The 20,825-nt window shown below is 36.4% G+C and overlaps 1 protein-coding gene across 2 annotated transcripts in view; it reads left to right on the top strand.

The window, feature by feature from the left end:
- Positions 1 to 20,825, top strand: part of SPTLC1 (serine palmitoyltransferase long chain base subunit 1) — a 41,221-nt gene that overhangs the window by 7,282 nt on the left and 13,114 nt on the right. For both annotated transcript variants that reach the window (XM_086628735.1, XM_086628736.1), the window contains exons 3-9: positions 6,245 to 6,339; positions 10,310 to 10,403; positions 10,867 to 10,939; positions 15,368 to 15,500; positions 17,252 to 17,381; positions 19,220 to 19,309; positions 20,053 to 20,160. In XM_086628735.1, the coding sequence (XP_086484861.1) occupies positions 6,245 to 6,339; positions 10,310 to 10,403; positions 10,867 to 10,939; positions 15,368 to 15,500; positions 17,252 to 17,381; positions 19,220 to 19,309; positions 20,053 to 20,160 (723 nt within the window). The remainder of the gene's footprint in view (positions 1 to 6,244; positions 6,340 to 10,309; positions 10,404 to 10,866; positions 10,940 to 15,367; positions 15,501 to 17,251; positions 17,382 to 19,219; positions 19,310 to 20,052; positions 20,161 to 20,825) is intronic.

Here is a 20,825-nt window from a genome sequence, read left to right on the forward strand (position 1 = left end):
CCCGAAGGTGGCTTTTGAGTTTAGTCAAATGTGTAGCAAGAGTACTATGAAATCTAGCGCAGGAATCAGCTTTCAACTGAGGTCTGTTGTCCTTTAATATCAGTGTGCGTAGTTACTCCTATTGGTTCTATTCCAGAATAATGAAATTTCCCAAATCATTGACTAAAAAGATGGAGTACTTCTCTGTGAGTATACATTCCCGATAGTTTGGTATTTTAGGAAATCTTTGACAAACTTTGACAAGTCTATGGCCAGACAAGATGCTAGACACATATATTCTTGTGGGCTTTTCACTGAAAAGAAAATCTATAGAAAAGTGGCAAAGTGCCACTGAAGACTGGAGAGGGCTCTGGGAGATTGCATGGCATCTTTCAGCTACAAGCTCACTCTCCAGCCAACAACCATTTGTGTGAAGGGAAGGTGCCCTCCAGATGTATGTGTCTTTCACTCTGCAGTAAAAGCTACTGAACTTTTCTCTCAAAATCTCTGAAGCCTTACTAGGAGCCGAGTCTTACCATTTGTGGATGGGAGGAATAGTTCTTTTCTTTGGTTTTAGAATTTTCACTGCAGTAGTAGCATGGGAACAGTTTTATTAGAGGGATATTAGTCAGGAGGGTGGAAAGTTCTTGCCAGAGACAAATGTTTGATGCATGGCTGAGAAATACTGTAGGCCACAAGAGCTCTCTCTTATACAAAGAGCATTCAGAGGTTGGTCAGATGTTGTTCTACAGAGAAGAGCGGATGTAGTCCATTCCTGTAAAGATTTTTAGTCGTTTTGAGCCTAGACTCCCTATGTAGGTAAAGATTCTCTTAAGTATTAGCATAGTTTGAAGGAGAGATATTTCTAACTGGCATGCCCACTGTTTGTACCAATTTATGGCATGCTGATATATGATTCTATAAATAATGAGAAATTAAAGACCTGTTGTTTGAGGACCAACAAATACAAAAATGTTATTAAGCTTTAGGTATTGACACAGATGTATATATGACACTGTTTCAAAACACTAGTGCTAGCAAAGAGCTGTCTTCATAACATAACTGCTGACTTTTCTTAAAAACCAGAGTCAACAAGCCAACTTATTGATTGAAATAATTTGGGTTGGATGTATTTACACCCAAGTATTTCTCTCACCCAAATTATGTGGCACTTAAAAAGTAAAAAACATAACCAACAAAATATAACCACCCAAAACCATTTTGTGTGTGCGTATTTAGATAAATGTATTTAAAATGTTTATATATGTATAAATGGGTGTATTATAATTTATAAAACATACTTATTAACATTTATATTTTGTATTTTCATGTGTATTCTGTATTAGTCATAAACCCAATACATATAAGTTTTATATTGATATTCAGCTTTTATTTATCATTTATGTTGATATAAATTAAAAAGAATTATAAAAGGGATAGAGAAAATGCTGAGAAATGAGTTCAGCCAATTACAGCCCAAGAGACTGGAAGTTGAAGGTTTTGAGTTCATGCTTTTCATCAAGTGGATATTTTCAGTACAGTGAACTGGGGAATAAGTGAATCAACTATATGTTGAGGGTGTTACATTGAGAATTAAAATCTGGTTTCTCTATCTGTTTGAAAATTAACATTTTTATTCTTTATATTGGTCTGAAATTTGGTGCCTATTTAGGAGCTAGAAAATAGAAGTGCTGTTCTGAATGCGTCGTCACTGTATGAAAGGCTGCTTCTGCTCTGTGTTTTTGGCAGAGGCAGATGGTCACGTTTACTGTGAAAAGTCCGCAGGACAGGCCAGTGTCCTGAGATATTCGGAGAAAGGAAGGAGAAAGGGGTGTGAACTGTCCCGTCTGCAGTGTAGATGGCTGTTTTAGATTGAGATTGGTACTCATTTTACTCACCAACATCTCCAATCCCCCAGCATAATGAAGGAAATTCTATCACAGAAGCTTTTGGTAAATACTGCCTATGTTAAGTATACGTGGAAACAGATGACATAAGATGTGAAGGTGCAGTTGTTTGTTGTTTATATCCCGATGTCCGTCTAAAAGCAAAACGCTGTGTAACAAATGAGGAGAATGAATGTAAGCTAGAATTCGTGAAATGGTGTTGTTTGAAGTGAGGATTAGTCTTCTCCTATATTTCCTTTTGTGTTAAGAAAAAAATCAGGATATTGCCACATCTTGTCTGTGGCTTGTCATCTATGCTGTTAGTTTGTGAGTTGGAAACATTCCAAAGGGAAGAATGGAAACTTCTTACAACTTTGTATGAAGAGGGGAGAGATGTACTAATTAAGAATTGTTCATTATGTTCAAAGATCTCAACTGCAATTGCACTGTATTGATTTATAGTAGTTAGTGTTCTTCTATAAATACTATTTTTCTGCTAGACTCTGCAACAGAAAGATTTTAATTGGATTTGTTTATCAGTTGCTAAGCAGCTTGATGATATTTTGTACCCTTAGTTAAAAAAATTAGGCTTAAACGTAAAAGCTAAGTACCTGCTTGCACAGCTTTAATTCTGCTCTCTTTGAAGAACAGGTATGTCATGTTGCCTGCTCTGCCTGTGGACTATGTTGTGTAAAAGCTCTTCAGATGTTCTTTACGTTCAGAAGAAACACCATGCTTCCCAAGTCCTTCATCTTTAGGCACTTGTCTAGTGCTTTTCTTATTTATCCTTCTATAACTGACAGGCTCTGCCACTTCTCACCTGATTTATTTGACTTCTTAATTAAAGCAAAACCCAACAACAACCAAAACAAAGAAAACAAACAAACAAGCACCCAAGCCTGTGCTCTAAAGTGAACACAAAACTGTTGGTCCAAGCTACACCATACATCAGGGATTTGGGGCCTTTTGACACCAACTGCTGTAGGAGCAGAGTGAAGGCTGCATGAGCATACATCCTGCTTTCTGATTTTCAGAAGTCTTTTTGAACTCTTGCGAAAAGGAGTAAGATACTACTGGGCAACTGTAACTCAGGATATGGTTTCCCAGTAGCATCAGCCAATCTAGGTTGGGACTACTTTGTTGTGGAATCTAGTTTAGCTATATATCCATCCTGCTTTTGCTGAGTTAGTTTCCATCTGGATCATTTTTTTGAACAAGATGATTGTTTGTTTTTGTAACTGCCTATGCCAACACAAGGAACAGGAATATATTTGTGACTGGGACAGGACTGTACTGTACCAGCTGCTGGCTTGCTTGTGGGTTGTCACACTTAGGGTTAAATTACGTCTTTGATATTTTTCTCCAAATAGTAATACATTATAGAGATGCACACTAGTACCTATTCTGAGACAAGGATGGAGTTGCCACTCTCTGTCTTGGATCAATAGGGTTTAGCATACAGTGTTATGCTTGTGATTGTTACCGAAAATCCGGAATAAGAAACTTATCAACACCAATGGGATGTAGATAAGCAGACACTTCTTTATTACGGCGCCGGGTGCACGGGGGATATCTCCTCCTAGCGCGCGCACCTTGCACCGAAATCAAACTTCTTATATAGAGCTAACATATGCAAATCCATTAGGAAATCATACATAAACATACAAATTCCCAAAAATCATTAGCATATTCTCCTCCCATTTCTGATTCTGTGCCATCAAAGTTAGAATCATCGAGAAATGAGTCTGGGGTGCAATATAGGTAGGTGGTCTGTGAATCGGTGGTCGCGATCTCCCCCTGCCGGAATTACCTTTTGCTTAAGTTCACGGTTTCTGGCAGGTACCCATAGACCATTACGAAACCGTTACGGTTGGCTTTACTCATCTTCATTAATCTAGACCTTGATAGCTACATGCATTCTTCTAGTTCTATGTAGGTATCATAAATCAGTTTACAAATCAACTTGTGTTTTGTACTACATGTTCTTACTGGATGATTCTGACTGATCCCTTTGGTCCTGGTACAGGGCTATAGGAGTTTCATAGCAGCAGTTTCATAGCAGCATGTGTTTACTATACGAGCATACTTTTCATTAAAAGATTTCTTATAATTCTATATTATTAAAATCAACTACTAACTAGTTTATATTTAAAGAAACTATTGATTAAACTTTAATTACCAAAAATTCTAAGTATCAGTAACATGATTCCACTCTGAGATGAACCTGAATTAGTGTACTACTTTTCCACCATTTTGGTACTGTGTTGCATGTTAATCTTTATAGGACGTATCATCTGGTAATCTTCTCCCGTAGAGTTCTTGAGGTATTTACTAAGTTATGTCAAACATGAGGTTCAATGCAGTAATGAATAATAGTGTTTACACACAGCTTAATTTATTGTTCTCTCGTGCTTGGTTATCTGTTTGGATTTTATTTTAATTGAAGCATTAAAATCTGCTGTTTGGCTTACTATAAATGGCACTAGTGCAGGATAAGTTAATAAAACTCCCTACTTCAATGTTTTCCTTAATATGTGGAACAGCATTTCAGTGCATACACAACTGCGTGCAAGGCTCCGGCTGGGGTCTGTCCTAGGGTGGCTGAAGAAACTAAGCACTTTTTCTAACTCAAGTGTAGCCACTTCAAGATATTGAATATATTAAATTCTTTTGCACATAGTAATGGCATTTTATTTCCTTTAAAATACATGCCCTATGGGTTAAATTTCAGTAAGAAATCTAACACGAGAAAGTTAAGTAAGAAGATGTGTTTCTAATATTTTGCAGATATACTTTAAAAAAGTGAATATGCTCACATAAAAAGGATCCTTTCTGAAACACAGGACTATTGAAATTTTCATTTTGCTTTGAAATAGACCTTTGTGGAGCTCCTGGGATATTAATTTATACTCTGGAAATACCTAGAAACAAAGTTATTCATTATCTTAGTAAAAGGAAAGTGATGAAAGTCCAGGAGACTGATTGTATTGTTGCTTGTAGTTTCCTTTTGATTTTTTCATATCATAATTTGTTTTTGTACTTTGAAGGCTTTGAAGAGTGTATTTGGAAAAAATAAAAATGGAAAAAGATGTTGCAGTGTTGTTTTCAACAATTAATTGCAGAATTTATATTTTGGTATTGGAATAAGTAAATATTCTACTGCTTTTTCAAATACTAGGGAAATATTAATGCATTGTTAATATTGCTATAAGATCACCCTGGAAAGGCTCTGGGGTGATCTTATAGCAGCTTTCCAGTACCTAAAGGGGGCCTACAGAAAAGCTGGAGAGGGACTTTTTACAAGGGTGTGTAGTGATAGGACAAAGGGCAACGGATTTAAACTGAAAGAGGGCAGATTTAGGTTAGATATAAGAAAGAAACTCTTTACATTGAGGGTGGTGAGGTACTGGAACAGGTTGCCCAGAGAAGTTGTGGATGCCCCATCCCTGGAAGTGTTCAAGGCCAGGTTGGATGAGGCTTTGGGCAGCCTGGTGTAGTGGAGGATTTCCCTGCCCACGGCAGGGGGGTTGGAACTACATGATCTTTGAGGTCCCTTCCAACCCTAACCGTTCCATGGTTCTATGATTGTAGTCATGCCATTCAAAGTTAGTCTGTTAACAAATATGTTATCAGATGTGTCTCGCTGTACGAGTAAATAATCCTCCAGGAAAGTTCTGCTTTCATGGTATGAAGGATGGTACTGGTGATTTGCCTGAGTGGTTGCTAATTTGTGGGGGACTAGTCTAATGCATCTGTTATGCTGGTCCACTGCATGTCATTTGGGAAATCATCTAACCATATTTTCCAAACGATTTAAAGTACTTTGAAAATGAGCAATGTCCAGCACTCCTCCATGGTTAGGTGGAGGATACATGGTTGCATTCGGCAGTTTTTCTCCATTGTGTCCTGCCCACGTGTGTGTTACTTTGTAGGTATTTTAATGCCACAGTTTTTTAAACAGCAGGCTTGAAGACTTGAGAATGTAAAGTGAGTCAACTTATGTTCAATTGTTACGTAATTTGTACTAAATTGCATAAACTGTAGAGGAGGATTTTCATAATTAATAGATTGAATGGAACAGAATTGATTAAAATTTGGCAAGGACACCAAGTTAGTATCTCTTTTCTTGATTATCATATCATGAGATCTTTAATGCATAGGCAGAACTGGGCTGTCTTTTTTTAAATCTCCTTCCCTTTGAAGAATTCAGAGCCCCTCAGTTGAACATACTAAAATAGTATCAATTCTAAGTGTCTGAGAAAGGTGACACATATTAGCATACATCATTTCTCATGCAACTATTACCAGCTATTTATTAGCACGTAATGCATTTTCTAATGGAAATTCTTTTTGAGCAGTATTTCTTTTCTCTTGTTCAGGAAAAAGAAGAGTTGATTGAAGAATGGCAGCCAGAGCCTCTTGTACCTCCCGTACCAAAAGATCACCCAGCTCTCAACTACAACATCGTTTCAGGGTAAATGTGAACAAAATAAATTCTGGTTTTTCTTTCAGCTCATATACTTGATGTCCGTATTTTTGAGCTTATTTCTCACTACGCATTTCCACATCCTTAAAACTTTTCATAAATGAATTAGATTTTTACATAGCAGGACTGAATTTGCCTCTGAAGAGATGATCTTGGTTTTGCAGCATTATCGAGTATTATTAAGACAAACTTTCTTACATTAAATGTTGTAATTAGTTGGGTTTTTTTTAATATTGGAAGTAAGGGGAGGGACACTTTATCTTTGCCTTCATGGTAGGTCTGCATTGTTTGGTAATAATTTGTTTCATTTTTTCTGAATACGTAGACTTAGACCTCCAAAAGTGGTTACCACCTTCTATGTAGGGATTGGGGGAAACTGTGTCATCACAAATCGCTTCAGGAGAAACTGATTTTGTGGCTAGCCACTTGGCATTTCATGAAAAGTTCCTCTGTGGACAATCAGAAGTGGAGATGCTTGATTGCAAAGTTGTTTTGTGAGGAAATTGTAGCTCAGCGTTACTTTCTTGTGTGTTACGAGACTTTTAAATTGTGTGCTGACTTAGGCAAGAGTCACAGTATTTCAGAAATTACTTTGGAATTTCTTTCACAAGCTTCAGATTTATATCGGTAACTTTTACTATATAAACATTCTTAATATCCTTCTAGGGACACTAATAATTTAAAATAGTTTCGTCACAGAGCGCAATTATTTGCTGTCATAGAGAGCTCCATTTTGATGGTTCTGCCACCATGGAAAAGTCTTCCTTGGAAAAGGAATGCCTATTTTAATCAACTGTGTGGTGAACAATCCTTCTGTTATTGTTCAGAATTTTGAAACAAGCAGTACTGTGGAATTAAAGGAAGTGTTGGATGTTTTAAAAAAAATCTGAACAAATACATCTTTCAGATTGATTCAGAAAATGTTTAAATTATTTAGAAGTTTACAGTCCTTACAGCTAGGGTATGTACTGTGACAGAATGTTAATGTGTTGTGGCTGTTAAACTCGACAGTGGCTATGGGGAAAATTTGGCATTTGTCTTGGAAGGTTTGAACTGCAACTAGCTACCTTCCCATAAGTGGCTAAACAGCTACGAGATTGTTGTTTGGACTATAAACTTAACCCATGTTTCAGAATTAATACAGAAATGTAAGTCTCTGCATCCTAATTCCAGCTCAAGACTGTTTCTATCCCCATTTTAATTAGTATTTTAGTGGGACCCTATCGATGCTAATGAGGTAGTCATCTTTCAATGATTTTCATGTGGTAATGTCTACTGTGAATGGTGATTTACATGAATCTTAATTATCTTAGTATATGTTGGTATAATATTGCATATTTGCAGTAATGTGTTGATAGGATTTATGTAGGCTCATAACCACTTAGGAAGTAGTAAATATTCCAGGAAAAATTTTCACCCAGTGTGTCAGAGAAGGCAGACTTCCTCCTCCCTCAATATGCAAGGTAGTTTGTGCCTTATGTTAGTATGCTCTTTCCTGCTGAGCACCTGCATAATCCCAGTAATGTTGCCAAATGATAAGTAAAGCTAATAATGCAGAGATTTATCCAAACAAAAATAAGTGACCAATCTTGAATCAGCAGTGAAGAAGTTACCTGTGACGCCTTGGTCACAGTCCAGAAATTAGTTACTTCTTGCGGTAGCCTTGCAGTCAACTAATTTATGCAAGATAGCTGTGTGAGATCTCATTCAGAAAATGTAAACCTATTTCCTAGAACACTATCTCTGCAAAATTCAAGTGCAGATTCTTGTTTTGCTTTAGAATAAAAAGGCACTAAAGATCTGGCTTTTATCATCTTCTGTGACTGGTTTTCCAATATTTGCAACACTTGAGAGATAAGTGAGAGATCCAAGTACAGATGAAGTGCTTTCAGTCCTTAAAAGACACAATTTCTGAAGTGCTTCCTTGCCAGTTCTTTGAATATAGCTTGAAATTATATTTTTATTTACAGTTTCAGCTGGATCACTCAGTATCTCATAACTGTTGGCCCTAACTGTGATACCTAGCAAACTGTGTGCCACTACGGCAAGGGAGATACATGAAACTATAAAGAAATTGAGTGTTTCACTGTTTTCCTTTTGCAAAAACTTGTTGATTTTGACATTGCAAGAAAGGTTTTATTATACTGTTTTGGATGTAATTATTCACTGGAATAAGCTTTTCTAGGAGTGTTTTCCTCCTAACCATGAGCGTTCCTTTAGAAGGTAGAGTAAAATTCTGATAGCAAGGCGTGGCCATGTTTTCATGAGGGCTGCAGCTTTGATAGGGGCAATAGCGTATTTTCTGGGTTTGAGAGGTGGAGCTGTGGGGGCATACTGTTGTAAATTTACTAGGTTTAATAGTATGCTGAACCTTGTGCCAAAATAGATAGGTATAGGTCTGTTCTTGTGAATATCTGCGAATGTAAGTGGTTGTTTCACTTAACAGGACTTCCAACATTTGGTACAGCTCGTTGATGAGCAAGACAGAGGAACAGATTCAGGTACCTTTTTAATGGCAATCAGTTCCCCAAGACAGTTTGCTGCACGTTCGTATAATGCTACTACGGTGCAGAAGATGTGCTGCATTGATGCAGGACTGGTCCTTTGTCGAGTCAGGTTCAGCCTGTGTTGGTTTAATGCCATGGAATGACAGTGATAAAGATGCACAGCACATGCGCTGTGTTAGCAGAAAGCTTTCTGAAGCTGTTTTAGAAGCTTTGCAATTGCTTGGTTGAAGGAACATGTGTTTAATTTTTAAAGCCAATAGATGTAAAATAAAGTCATGGAGCTTTTTAAAGTGAAGTTCAGGCAGTTCACCATTTTTTCTTAACTCGTAGTGAATAGCTTGGACTTAAAAAACTTCATGTGCTTTGCACACCCGATGTACCCATTGAAATATTGTCAGCAACCAGATTTGGAGCAGCTGTGCACAGGCATTTAACATTTGAGCAGCCCTGTTTAATTTTGATTGTGAAAATTGCTAAGTGCTAGTTTCCACATGGGAAAAGCTTGTTGAAAGTATTGTGTTCGAGGAATAGTATAGGATCTCAACTGTAACATTTGACGATGCATGCAGAAATGGGCAGACATACGGTTTTGTATTTGGCTTAGCTTTGAGACTTCTCAGGACTCCAAGTGATTAATTGGAACTTTTGATTTTGTAATATTGACGTACATAATTGCCAGAACAGGATTACTTTTAGAATACAGCACACAGATGTGATCCTTACGTTTAAGGGGTAATAGCTAGTATCATCTTCAATTTTTTAATAACTGTTTATCTAAATAATTTTTTTTTAGGGCAGAAAATTTCTCTGCCCTTTGCTTCATTTATATTGTGCTCTGGTTTATTTGTTAACATTGGGTGTTTTCACACTTTCTGTATTTCCTGATTACAGGAATTATTCAAACTGTTACAGGTTAAACAGAATTGGAAACCTGAGAGGACAGATAATGCAATACTTCTGTCTGCTTACAGCTAGTACCTGTGTTTCAGGAACCCTATTCAGTACAGGATTAGTATTGTGGGTTTTGTGGGTTTGCTTTAGGACAAAAACGTTGGTTTTAAATTCATTTTTATCATGGAAGTAAGTAGCAATGAAATTTCCTTTTTATTTGTAGTATTGCTTCTTTCAAATAGACATTGCTTTTGCTTTTAAAGGAGAAGCTTTATTTATCTCTTCAGGAGTCATCGTTATATGACTCTTCAACAAGGAATCATTAAACTAAATATCTCAGGAAGATATTTATGGTTTCTTTATTAAACTACAGGAACACAGGTTTTGCTGAGTATGGTGGTATATTGATTGGCAGCTGCAAAGGAAGAAGTGGAAAGAGGGAATCTTGAAAAAGCTCTGTGCCTTTTTTACTGTCGAAAGACGAAACTCCTGTACCGTTTAACCATTTACGGAAACACCAACTGTTTATTCGTAACAATATGTCTGTAATTTTTTTTCAGTCCTCCCACCCATATAATCACTGTTAATGGCAAGGAATGTATAAACTTTGCATCGTTTAACTTTCTTGGACTTTTGGATAATGAAAAGGTTAAGGTGAGTTCTTCCAGTTAGTGTATTTGTGTGATTGTTCCTCTTTTACTTTGTATGTTAAGAATGACTTCAGAAAGCACAAACTTTGTCAAGGAAGTATACTTCTATAGCAACAAGGAAGATTAAAAACCTTGTAATTTTGTGCTATTTTAAGTTTGACTTTTTACTAAAGTCTCATCTGATGTATTTACTGTGTGCTAGCTGACCATCAAGTTAGATTAGGATCTTATATCCTTAATCATTAGAATACAATGAATGATGCTTGAGCACTTGTCTAAAATAGTTTCAATGTGAAAAAAACTCATAGAATTCAGTACATGATTATACTTTCTGTAAAACAGGTCATGTTACATGATGCAGGAGCTGGCCTGTGTTTATCAGTATAAAGTTGTCAATTTGAAGCATATAGAAGAGTTAGACATCTAGTGTAGGAACAAATATTTCATGTAATTCTCTTCTGTTAAAGAGTGCAGCCCAGGCATCTCTGAAGAAATATGGTGTTGGCACTTGTGGACCTAGAGGATTCTATGGTACTTTTGGTGAGTAACTTTCTTTGAGCTGCTTTTAAAGGTGTTCAGACAAGTTTGGTAAGTCAGCCAAAATAGTTCTATATATAACCAGCAAATTGTTTCTATCACTGTGAAGAGCAGTTAATAGCCCTCTAACACACTTTTTACTGTAATTGTTAAGGATTGGTAGTGCTTATTGTTCATAGCTTTGTTTCTTACTTATTTTATGTGTTTTCTTATTCTTCCTAGTGGTAGTCTTGGAGTAGAGTTGTGAGGTTAAATAATAATCTGTTTTAGTTTTTCACAATCGTAGAAAGATAAAATAAACATATAGGAATTTAATCATACATGGTGAATTTAAGTGTAAATTAATATTAAGTTTCTAGGTAGACCAAAAGGGGCAGTCTGATATCTAATGCTGTAGTCAGAATGAAGCTTTCCTTTACTGATAACTTTAATGTTGTAATTAAGAGATTTTATGACATAAGCAGATGTTACTGAGGTATTTTTCATTCTTTTTAAGAAGTAGTAAGTTGTTGAATGTCAGCCTCTGGAAATAGTTCTTTACAGGCATTGGTATTTTGAAATACTGCATGGAAACCAAAAAGTAATACATGAACAGCTGCACAGTTGCAGGCTAAAACCATCAGCTCACCGTCTTGTGAACTTTCTGCTCTCTTCCCAGATGTGACAAGATTGATGGCATTTTGTACTCAAATGATTTCCTAGATTTAGCTTCCTACAGCCTTGACTTGAATTCAAGACTAACTTGAACTCTTCTTAGTTAATCAAGCTAGTCCTTTAAGTTGTCAACCAGATGCTGTACCTATTTTGATTTGTTAGAAGTCTGTGTATCAGAACAAAGTCGAGTGTTTGATACCAGTCTTACAGATTGAAATGAATTATGGTTCTAGGCTAATGAACAAAGAAGGTGATGGTAGCCCGTTGATTAGTAGAGAGCTTTTAGGAAGCTAGATTCTCTCACTGGTCACAGTTCAGCAGTGATCTGTTGGAATTCATACAGGCTTTTTTGTGCAAAAGCACTGAAAAGCTTAAAGAAATTTGTGGACTAATGCCTCCTGCCTTTTGAGTCCAGGCTGATTTTAAGTTTTGTGGAATCTTTCACTGTGCTTCTTTCTAGTAGTTACTCGAAACAGACTCATTAAAAGTTGTTTTTGGCTGGTAAGTGGGAGATTCTTTGCGTTGTTTCCGTCCCTCTTTGGAGGTCTAATCCTAAGATCCAAACTGTGTAGCTTTTGCATTTAGTTTGGTTGCTGTTTATTGACTTCTGGATTTTTTGTGTAAATGCTCCGTTTCACAAAGCACGAGATATAATCCGTGGTATTGCTGCATGACATGACTAGTGAAGAAATAATGTTATACTCACGTATTCGAGATACCATCTTTTACAGATAAAGTAATGAAGAATTGATTTAGAATTTGAGATAAACACCTGCTGTTCGTTGGATCCCAAACTGGCTTCCCATTTTCCCTTGACTTTAATCATTTGAGTATTGCAGGATTATGAATCTCTGATACGAAACACTTCTTACATCAGTAAGAAGTTGTGTGCCTCAAAGTTTTCACAGAATTTTTTGTCTGCTGTGACTTTGGTAAATGAGTCATGTCCAGAACTACGTAGTTTCGTCTTACTTAACTGTATAGGATTTAATTGATGATTATCAATTGTTGTCACTCAGAATTGTCCCCTCTTAGGGGCTGATATTTCATATCAATATTAGAGATCTCTTTATTTGGAAACATAGATATCATGTTATAATTTATTTTGAATGGAGTCTTCATTCTTCATATCGCTGCCTGTTTGAAGGGATTTTGTAGATTTAGTGAATCCTTATTGAGACATTTTTGCTTTGTGCTGTATCCCTGAAACTGCATCCATGCCCTTATCCTATGATAAACTTGAAATACTAGTATGTTCACACATAGTTGAACCTTTATGTTTCTCCATATTGACAGCTGAGGGATGTATCGCTTTTTTGGTGGTGGATTTTTTGTTTTAAGGCTATCATGATTGCCTAGCAGCCACAATTTCGGTACTACTGTGAGGACCAGGACTGGCTACCTGATAAAATAGATAAAAGATGATGTGGGATTTGGTCTTAGTTCTTCTGCTTTTGGTTTGCATGTGAAGAACATGCTAGACACTAAACTGGCGCTACATAGCAGTTGTTGACAGTAATAGCTTTATTAAGGTTTCTAATTACATAGAAAGCTGTTCCAGTCGTACCTTCTTTTGTGCAGTTGTACTCTAGATAGTGTTAGCAGTTTTCACTTAAACTAGGCTAATCCAAGTGATGTAACCAAACTAAAGCAAATCATTGCAATAAAGAATAGGAAGATTGGATAGTACTCTGTCTTAAGCTTTTCAATCTTACAATTATACAAAGCATTCACTCTCTTATGTAAGGATGTACCAAATTTGTGTATGCTGTATGTCACTCTGAACTTAAATGTTCCTGCCTGTGGCAAAATTTACCAGGCTTGTAAATTTTTTTCCTTAACACAAATCTGATTATATTGGTTAGCTTGTTACTGCTGATAGGATTTCTTTTGCCCGCTGTTTTTACCTAGCCCTTGCTCAGTATAGTGGTGGTTATTGCTGAGTGAAGCTCTGTGAGAAGCATGCCAGTTTTCATTTTTAACCGGTTTCATCATCTTTCTCAGCTTTTTATTTAAAGGATGGAGGTGGTCTTTTACACTCAAACAAAACATTTTTTCCCATTAGGTATCAATAGCTGGGCACTCAAAGTAGTAGTCAGTCCTTGTTTCCCCCAATTTGTAATTCTCTACTAGCAGGGCTTCGCGAAAGAACATTTTTGGCTGAGTGTTGTTTATATTGCATATTTTAAGTGCCATGTGGCTGGCCTCTTTTTTTTTTTTTTTTTTGGTGCTTGCTACCAGAAAAATAGCTTGCTTGGGCTTTTTGTTCAATAAATGAATTGAAGTTCATCCATCCTCCGTGGAAGCCTGACTGGAGATTGCTTCATTGGTCCTGAAGTCCATGTAACAATAAAGAAAAAGATACACAGATTCTAAAAAGGACTACTTAAAATCTCTATCAGGAATTAGATTAGATAACTCCAATCAGTATCTTTCCTTCCAAAAACTTTGGAGAAGAAAGGCTATTCTAGATTTCTCTGAATGTTTGGTGTGTCTAATACAGCTGGATCAGAGTGATCTGTAGCAAAAGAAAACTTTCAAATAATAAGTGATTAAACTTTTTGTTTCCATTTAAAACCAGTGGGGAAACCAAATAAAAGAATTCCTTTCCTTTCCATTTTTTGATGTTCAGGTAAACACATGGAAAGGATTGTTGAAGATACATAGTTTGCAGTCTATGGATATAATTGCTGTTGACTGATTGGGAGGCTGTTGTTTGAAGACATAACTTTTTACAGAGTCCTTCTTTGCTATGCGCTGCTAGAAATAGCAACATTGGCATAACCATGCCTCATAGACTATTGAAGAGTCTATTTTTAACTGATGTTGCCTCATTTGATTTTAGTTTCAATGAATTTTCAATAATTGCAAAAAAGTAACGTTTGGCCAATGGTGATCTTTCAAGTCACACACTAAGGATGTCTATTTGCCCGTTAATCTTCTTTCCAGTCGATAACAGGCATAATTCTGTGACTAACGTGCTAGCAGAAGCAAGTAGTGCCAAGATAATTGCACAATTAAACCAGCAGTTTATCTAATACAGACTATTTTGATTGGGCAGAATACTTAAAGCTGTCGTCACCTTTCTGCAGCAACAATCCACTCACCATGTGGTATTACCTTTCTTTTGATTTAGTGGTAGTTTTTTTTCTAACATGGGTCGCTTTGACCCACTTGGTTTGGGAAGTGCTTGTGTGTGTCCTTGTGTCAGTTTATTTTATGGATGAGTAATCTCTGGCGTGAGGATGGTGACCTTTTCCATGGACTGAAGTGCGTTCAGGAGGTGGTGTGTGAGTGCAGCCTGACGAGCCGTTTTCTGTTGTAATGGTAGCTGTGCTGTAGGCAGTGGAAGCATCAGCTTGGAAGAACTGACAGCCTGCCAACAAGATCTCATTAATGGCCATAAATTACATAGCTGTTTGTTGTCTGGCTGTAGTAACTGTGCTCCCTAGTCCCAGTCCAGGAACGTTGCATCATTTACTTGTGGTCTAATCAAAAGTAGCTTTTCATTACCATTGCATAAGAACACGAGAGAACCACATTACATAAATATTTTCAGATCTATCAAAGCTTCTGATTAATATTGGATTACTTGTCAGTTTAAATAAGGATGGATTGTTTGCAGCTGTTTTTTTGGGCAGTTATTTGTTGTAACACTCTTTCTAGAAGTAAACGTTCTGTTTATTTCAATTAGATGATTGCTAAAAGCAATGATATTCATTCTGATATGAAAACAAGTAAACCGCCTAAGATATTTTCAATTTTTCTCTCAAATAGATGTACACTTAGAATTAGAAGAACGCCTAGCAAAATTCATGAGGACAGAGGAAGCTATTATATATTCATATGGATTTGCAACAATCGCCAGTGCTATTCCTGCATATTCGAAAAGAGGGGACATTGTGTTTGTGTAAGTATTATTTTTCTACTAGGGAAATTCCAGATTAAAGAGTTTTCCTTTCAGTTTTTCTTCTTCATTATTGTTAATCATATTAAGTTAATTAGAAAATCAGTTAATTAGAAAATAATGCTGGTTTTGATCAAGTATTTCGTTGTACAAAGCTCAAATATCTTTTCGTTGCGAAATACTCCAAATCAAATCTGTTACTGCTTTTATCATGTGAGAGCAGACTTGGGCACTCAGCTGAAAAAAAAAACCAAAACAAACCTCAACTTGTGCATGCAAGAGCTAACAGAAGTCTGATACGTAGTTTTCTTCTTAAGAAACTGTACAGTCATACTTGCTTTTCTCCTGTTTACTGCTGGCTTTTCACCTTTCTTGCATGCCAGTTCTTCTCCTTGTGCATGTTTGCAATGGATTGGTTGGATAAGTATTGGTAGATAGTAAAATAACACAAGAACTGCTATGCAGGGTCAAACTAAGGGTTCAGCAAGCCCAGTGTCTTATCCTTGAGAGAGTGACAATTTGTCTAGGGAAAAGTAAAAAACAAGAGAAACAATGTGACAATACTCAAAACTTTCCAAGCCAAAGAGGAGACTTTGGATTTAGTAGCAGTTTATGGATTTTTCTTAGGCCTTCCTATTCTTTTAGTACCTTTGTAAATCTTTTAATATCCACAGTGCTCTTATGACATGTAATTTCACAGTTTAACTTGAACATTTTATGAAAAAAACATGAGGAAATACTTGATTTGAATATAACGCCTACCAATTTCAATGGATGCGTTTGATTTTTAGACAGTGAACTGATGCATTTTTGCCACGGGGGGAGTGAGTGAGTGCTGGCTGGTGCTTAGCTGCCTGCTGGGGTTAAGCTGCAGCACACTGACACTTTTGCATTTGTCAGCCAAAATCTTTCTTCAGTGCTCTCTTTTCTAAGTGTAAGGCTTGCAGCCTATTGACTTATTTTACAGAAGTTCTTCCATAATTTTGATCGTACTTGTTGATCATCTTTGAACATCTTCCAAGTCAGTTTTTTTGAGACAAACGGCCAGGACTGTGCACACTATTCAAGATGTCAGTGTATCCTGGATTTAGCCATTTTGTACTGTTTCAGCTTCTCACTGACAAAAGATGTCACCATAGTTGAAAGCAGCTTGGTTGAAATTAATGTGTTTAGCTTGTGCAGAAGGTTTGACTTAGTTGCCCTTTTAAAAAGATTCCTCGATTTAAGCAGCAGTGAAATTGCATACCCTACCATGCTCAGAGATTTGCTTTTCCAACACGAAAAAATGACAGATAGTTCTTTGAACACCGAGATTAGTAGTTCCCGAAAGATATTGAAAAGCAGGTTCTGAATACTTGGAGGATGGCTGTAAAGGCACACCTTTGCGTCTTTCTTCTAAGACCTGGAGCAAATGGGAGTGAGAGGTTTCTGGGATGATTGCTCTGTTATTGTACTGGGTCCATGGAATGCCGTGCCCAAATAAACTGCTGCCTTGTACAAACAAAAGGACTAGCGTACACTTCAAGAAAAAACCTGTTGGCTTTCATTTAGTGGCTATAGTGCATGCGAAGGTTCAGAAGCTTTGGAAATGAGTTTTCCAAATGCAAATATAATGTATGATGCTTTAATACATCTGGTTTTAACTACACCTAAGTACAGATATCTACTCAAAAGCAGAACAGTTCTAATAGCTAGCTTTCTTTGAATGATTGTTAAACCAAGTGCAAACTTACAAGGGCTTGCTGTATTTACAGAGATGAAGCTGCCTGCTTTGCTATTCAGAAGGGATTACAAGCATCTCGTAGTAACATCAAGTTGTTTAAGCATAATGATATGGCTGACCTTGAACGCCTGTTGAAAGAACAAGAGACTGAAGATCAAAAGGTACTGTTCCTTTGAAGAAAGATTTGTACTCTTTTGTGCCACCTCCCCCACTTTTTTTTTTACTGAATTGTGTAACTGAATGGGTGCAATGCTTATAGGCAGTTATTTGGTTTTCATAAATTTCATAAATTTGAGCAGTTAATGTTGCTTATGCAATTAAGATAGATTTTTTTCTTTTTTTAAAAAAAAGTATTTATTTGCATTTGTCTGTGTAACCACTGGAAGCAAGCTCACAGTCATTGGTGGTAGGGGAATGTTGTTATGGACAGATGACTGAACTGTGAAATTATTTTATCTTTTTAAAATACTGTTACAGATTTTTTTGGTGAGCTTTTAGAAATTTGTATAACTGCATTTACCTAATAAATTATGAAGTTAATTCTCAATTCGAATACCACACTGTATAATCAACACAAAGGCAGCTAGTCTTAACCCTTTAACTTATATAATCAACATGAGTCTGTTTTTTTTTCTTAGACTCTTCCCCTATCTTGCACTCAACTTTTAAGATGTTCTCTCTCTTGGAAAATTTGGGTTAGTTTGATGGCTTGCATCTCATTCCAACAGCAGCTACTAAAGTCAGGATCAGTACAGATAACTTGCTTAAATGAATTTTAAAACAATTAGCTGGAGAGCGGTCACCATTATGTGCCTTGTTCACAGAATGCTGGAAAGTTACTGATAATTGGAAGAAAGCTGATTTTGTGCTAACACACAGAAAAAAGTAAAGTAGATAAACTGCCTAATTATAAGCCAAGCAGCTTAATGTCAGTCTAAATCAGTAATGGATCTGATTAACAGCAAATTTATAGACAACATAATAGTTAATATACCTGGAAAATACATTTTGTCAGATAATCTTTACGTGAGTTTTTAGATGTGGTTGACAGACGAGTGATGCAGTGTGTGTAACACGTTTGATTTGTTTGGAGCAGAGTGCTTTGATTTACCTACACAGTTAAAGTTTCTTAATGTAATTAGCTGAACGTGAACATAAAGTTCGTAGCCAAGAGCTTAATATAGACCATGTGTGTATAACTAAGACATACTGACTAGGAAGGGGTAGATCTTACCACTAGAGTTGGTCCAGCTTGTGGAGTGGACTGTGCCTAGTTTTAGTACCTACCGCTCAGAAAAGTTAAATAGATGCTCTTCGAATATTCTTACAGAAACTGAAGAAGGTAAGAAGCATGACTTAATAACCTGGATCAGAGTATATGACTCAGGTTTAAAGTAAATACCAGAGGAATGGCATTTTAAAACAACAAAACTCAAATCATACCATTGAAATTTAAACAGAAACCAGTGCGCAATATTCTTATGGGCTGTATTGTCCAAAGATCAGACAAGGAGATTGTAACTTGAATGTTATCAATACTTTTGGATTGTGTTTTATGAAGACACTGCTTGTGAGAGGTTTGTGCTGCATTGAGAATCCTGGTGCACAAATCACTTGTTGAAAAGCCTTCTAAATGTGCAGACTAATGATGAATATAATAAGATTTGCAGTATTTGTTCTGTAGTTGTATTATTTGTATTTTATTCATAAAGTTCAAATGGATTGGTTATGATTTGTTGGAAAATAAGGCATCTTAAATCTTGTGTAAGAGTTAAAGACTTTAAAATTATTGCAAAACAAAGAAAAACTAACCCAATGAGGCATTTCAACTTTTGTTACCAATGATAAATACCAAGCTTAAACTACAGTACAAGCTTTCTTGAAAAAGAAACATTATCTTTCTTCCTCTCACATTAGTGCCCTTCCCTATCAATAAGTCTTCAGAGCTTTGCTTGTTAGTAACAATAGATATGAATTAAAACCATATCTTTCTCTGAAGAACCCTCGCAAGGCCCGTGTAACTCGAAGGTTTATCGTAGTGGAAGGATTGTATATGAACACAGGAGACGTGTGCCCTCTTCCAGAATTGGTAAGTGGTTTGTTTGCCTTTTAAACTCTGTACATGGAAACATGTGGCTAAGGAAACTGTAGGCTTAACTTTATGATACTACTTAGAAAAGGTCCGCATGCAGGTTTTTTGTTTACCTTCTTGCTTTGTTAAACATTCATGAAATGGCGATCTCAAGTCTTACATTGTGTTGAAACTTCTGATCAGTATGAGGATTCTGAAGCTATATGTAACAAGACTTACAAATGAATATCTGGTTATGGTCTTAGCTTTTAACCTATAAAATATACTGTATTTTCAGCTATGTTGTATGGTACTAAGTCATTAAACTAAGTTATATCTAAAAAAAATACGAAGCTTCAAAGAAACCCTCTCACAGCTGTCACAATCAATGACTTCAAGGAAAACACTTGCTATTCAGCATAAGTTGGCTTTTTGTACAGGCTATATTTTGATAGATACTGGAAGAAATTCTGTGAGAATGAATCATCTTGAAAGTACTTGATAGCCTATTTAAAAAAAAAGGGAAAAAAAAAAAACAAACCTTTTTTTGGTATGTGAACTTTTATGAAATTTAGCCTTACATGGTGGAAGAGTTTCGAAGGCTTTTAAAATGTCTTGTGACAGACCACAACTCTAGAGCTGACATTTTTGCAGTGTTCAGGGTACTGTACTTGTCTGTCTTTCCCTTATCTTCCCCACCCATTTTGTTACCAAATTCTGATCGACTTGACTTGTATTTTGTATCTTGTGGTCTCTTTTAGATAAAATTGAAGTATAAATACAAAGTTAGAATATTTTTGGAGGAGAGCCTTTCCTTTGGAGTCCTTGGAGAACATGGAAGAGGAATTACTGAACACTTTGGAATAAATGTAAGTGACTTTTTGGTGAGCTTTGTTGTGAACAAGAGACTTGTACAGAAGCAAATTGCGCAGTTGATTTCATATACTTGTGGCATTAACAATGTTGCATAGTGTATGACAGAAATTTAAACATACTTTCTCGGTCTTAAAGCATTCAGGTCTTGGCACTTTTCTTTCACATGCTTACTTGAAATAATTTTACTGATCTTTAGTGAGGAAGATAAAAGAATTTTTACAATGTATGATTTTATCCTTTTTTTGGACACTCAGTGAGATGATGATTGCAGTATTTTCCAGCTGCATACGCTTAAAAGTGTCATGCTTACACAGAAATATTTGGGAGCTAGGGGCAAGTCAGAAAAATTTTCTCAGTGTATATAGAGCCAGCCTACTTTGCTCTATTGCCTTTTACTCCAGGGGAAAAATAGCATAAAGTTTTTGATGATCCTTTCAAAGATGATGTCTTTCTACTTCACCAGCATATTAAGTCAAACTGTATTTCCAAGAGTCTACCTTTTGTGGTGTTTTTTCAGCTGAGGAGTACTTTGGAAATCCAAAATGATATCCTTGCGGTTGTTTGCTACCGCAGCCACCTGAGCTGGGGAAGGAAGAAGCGGTCTTTTGGTTGCCAGTGTCTTAGTGTGGAGCATCTCTCACTACATTCTGACAGTGTC

This window comes from Tauraco erythrolophus, chromosome Z (genome assembly GCF_009769465.1).
Source record: "Tauraco erythrolophus isolate bTauEry1 chromosome Z, bTauEry1.pri, whole genome shotgun sequence".
Classification (NCBI taxonomy): domain Eukaryota; kingdom Metazoa; phylum Chordata; class Aves; order Musophagiformes; family Musophagidae; genus Tauraco; species Tauraco erythrolophus.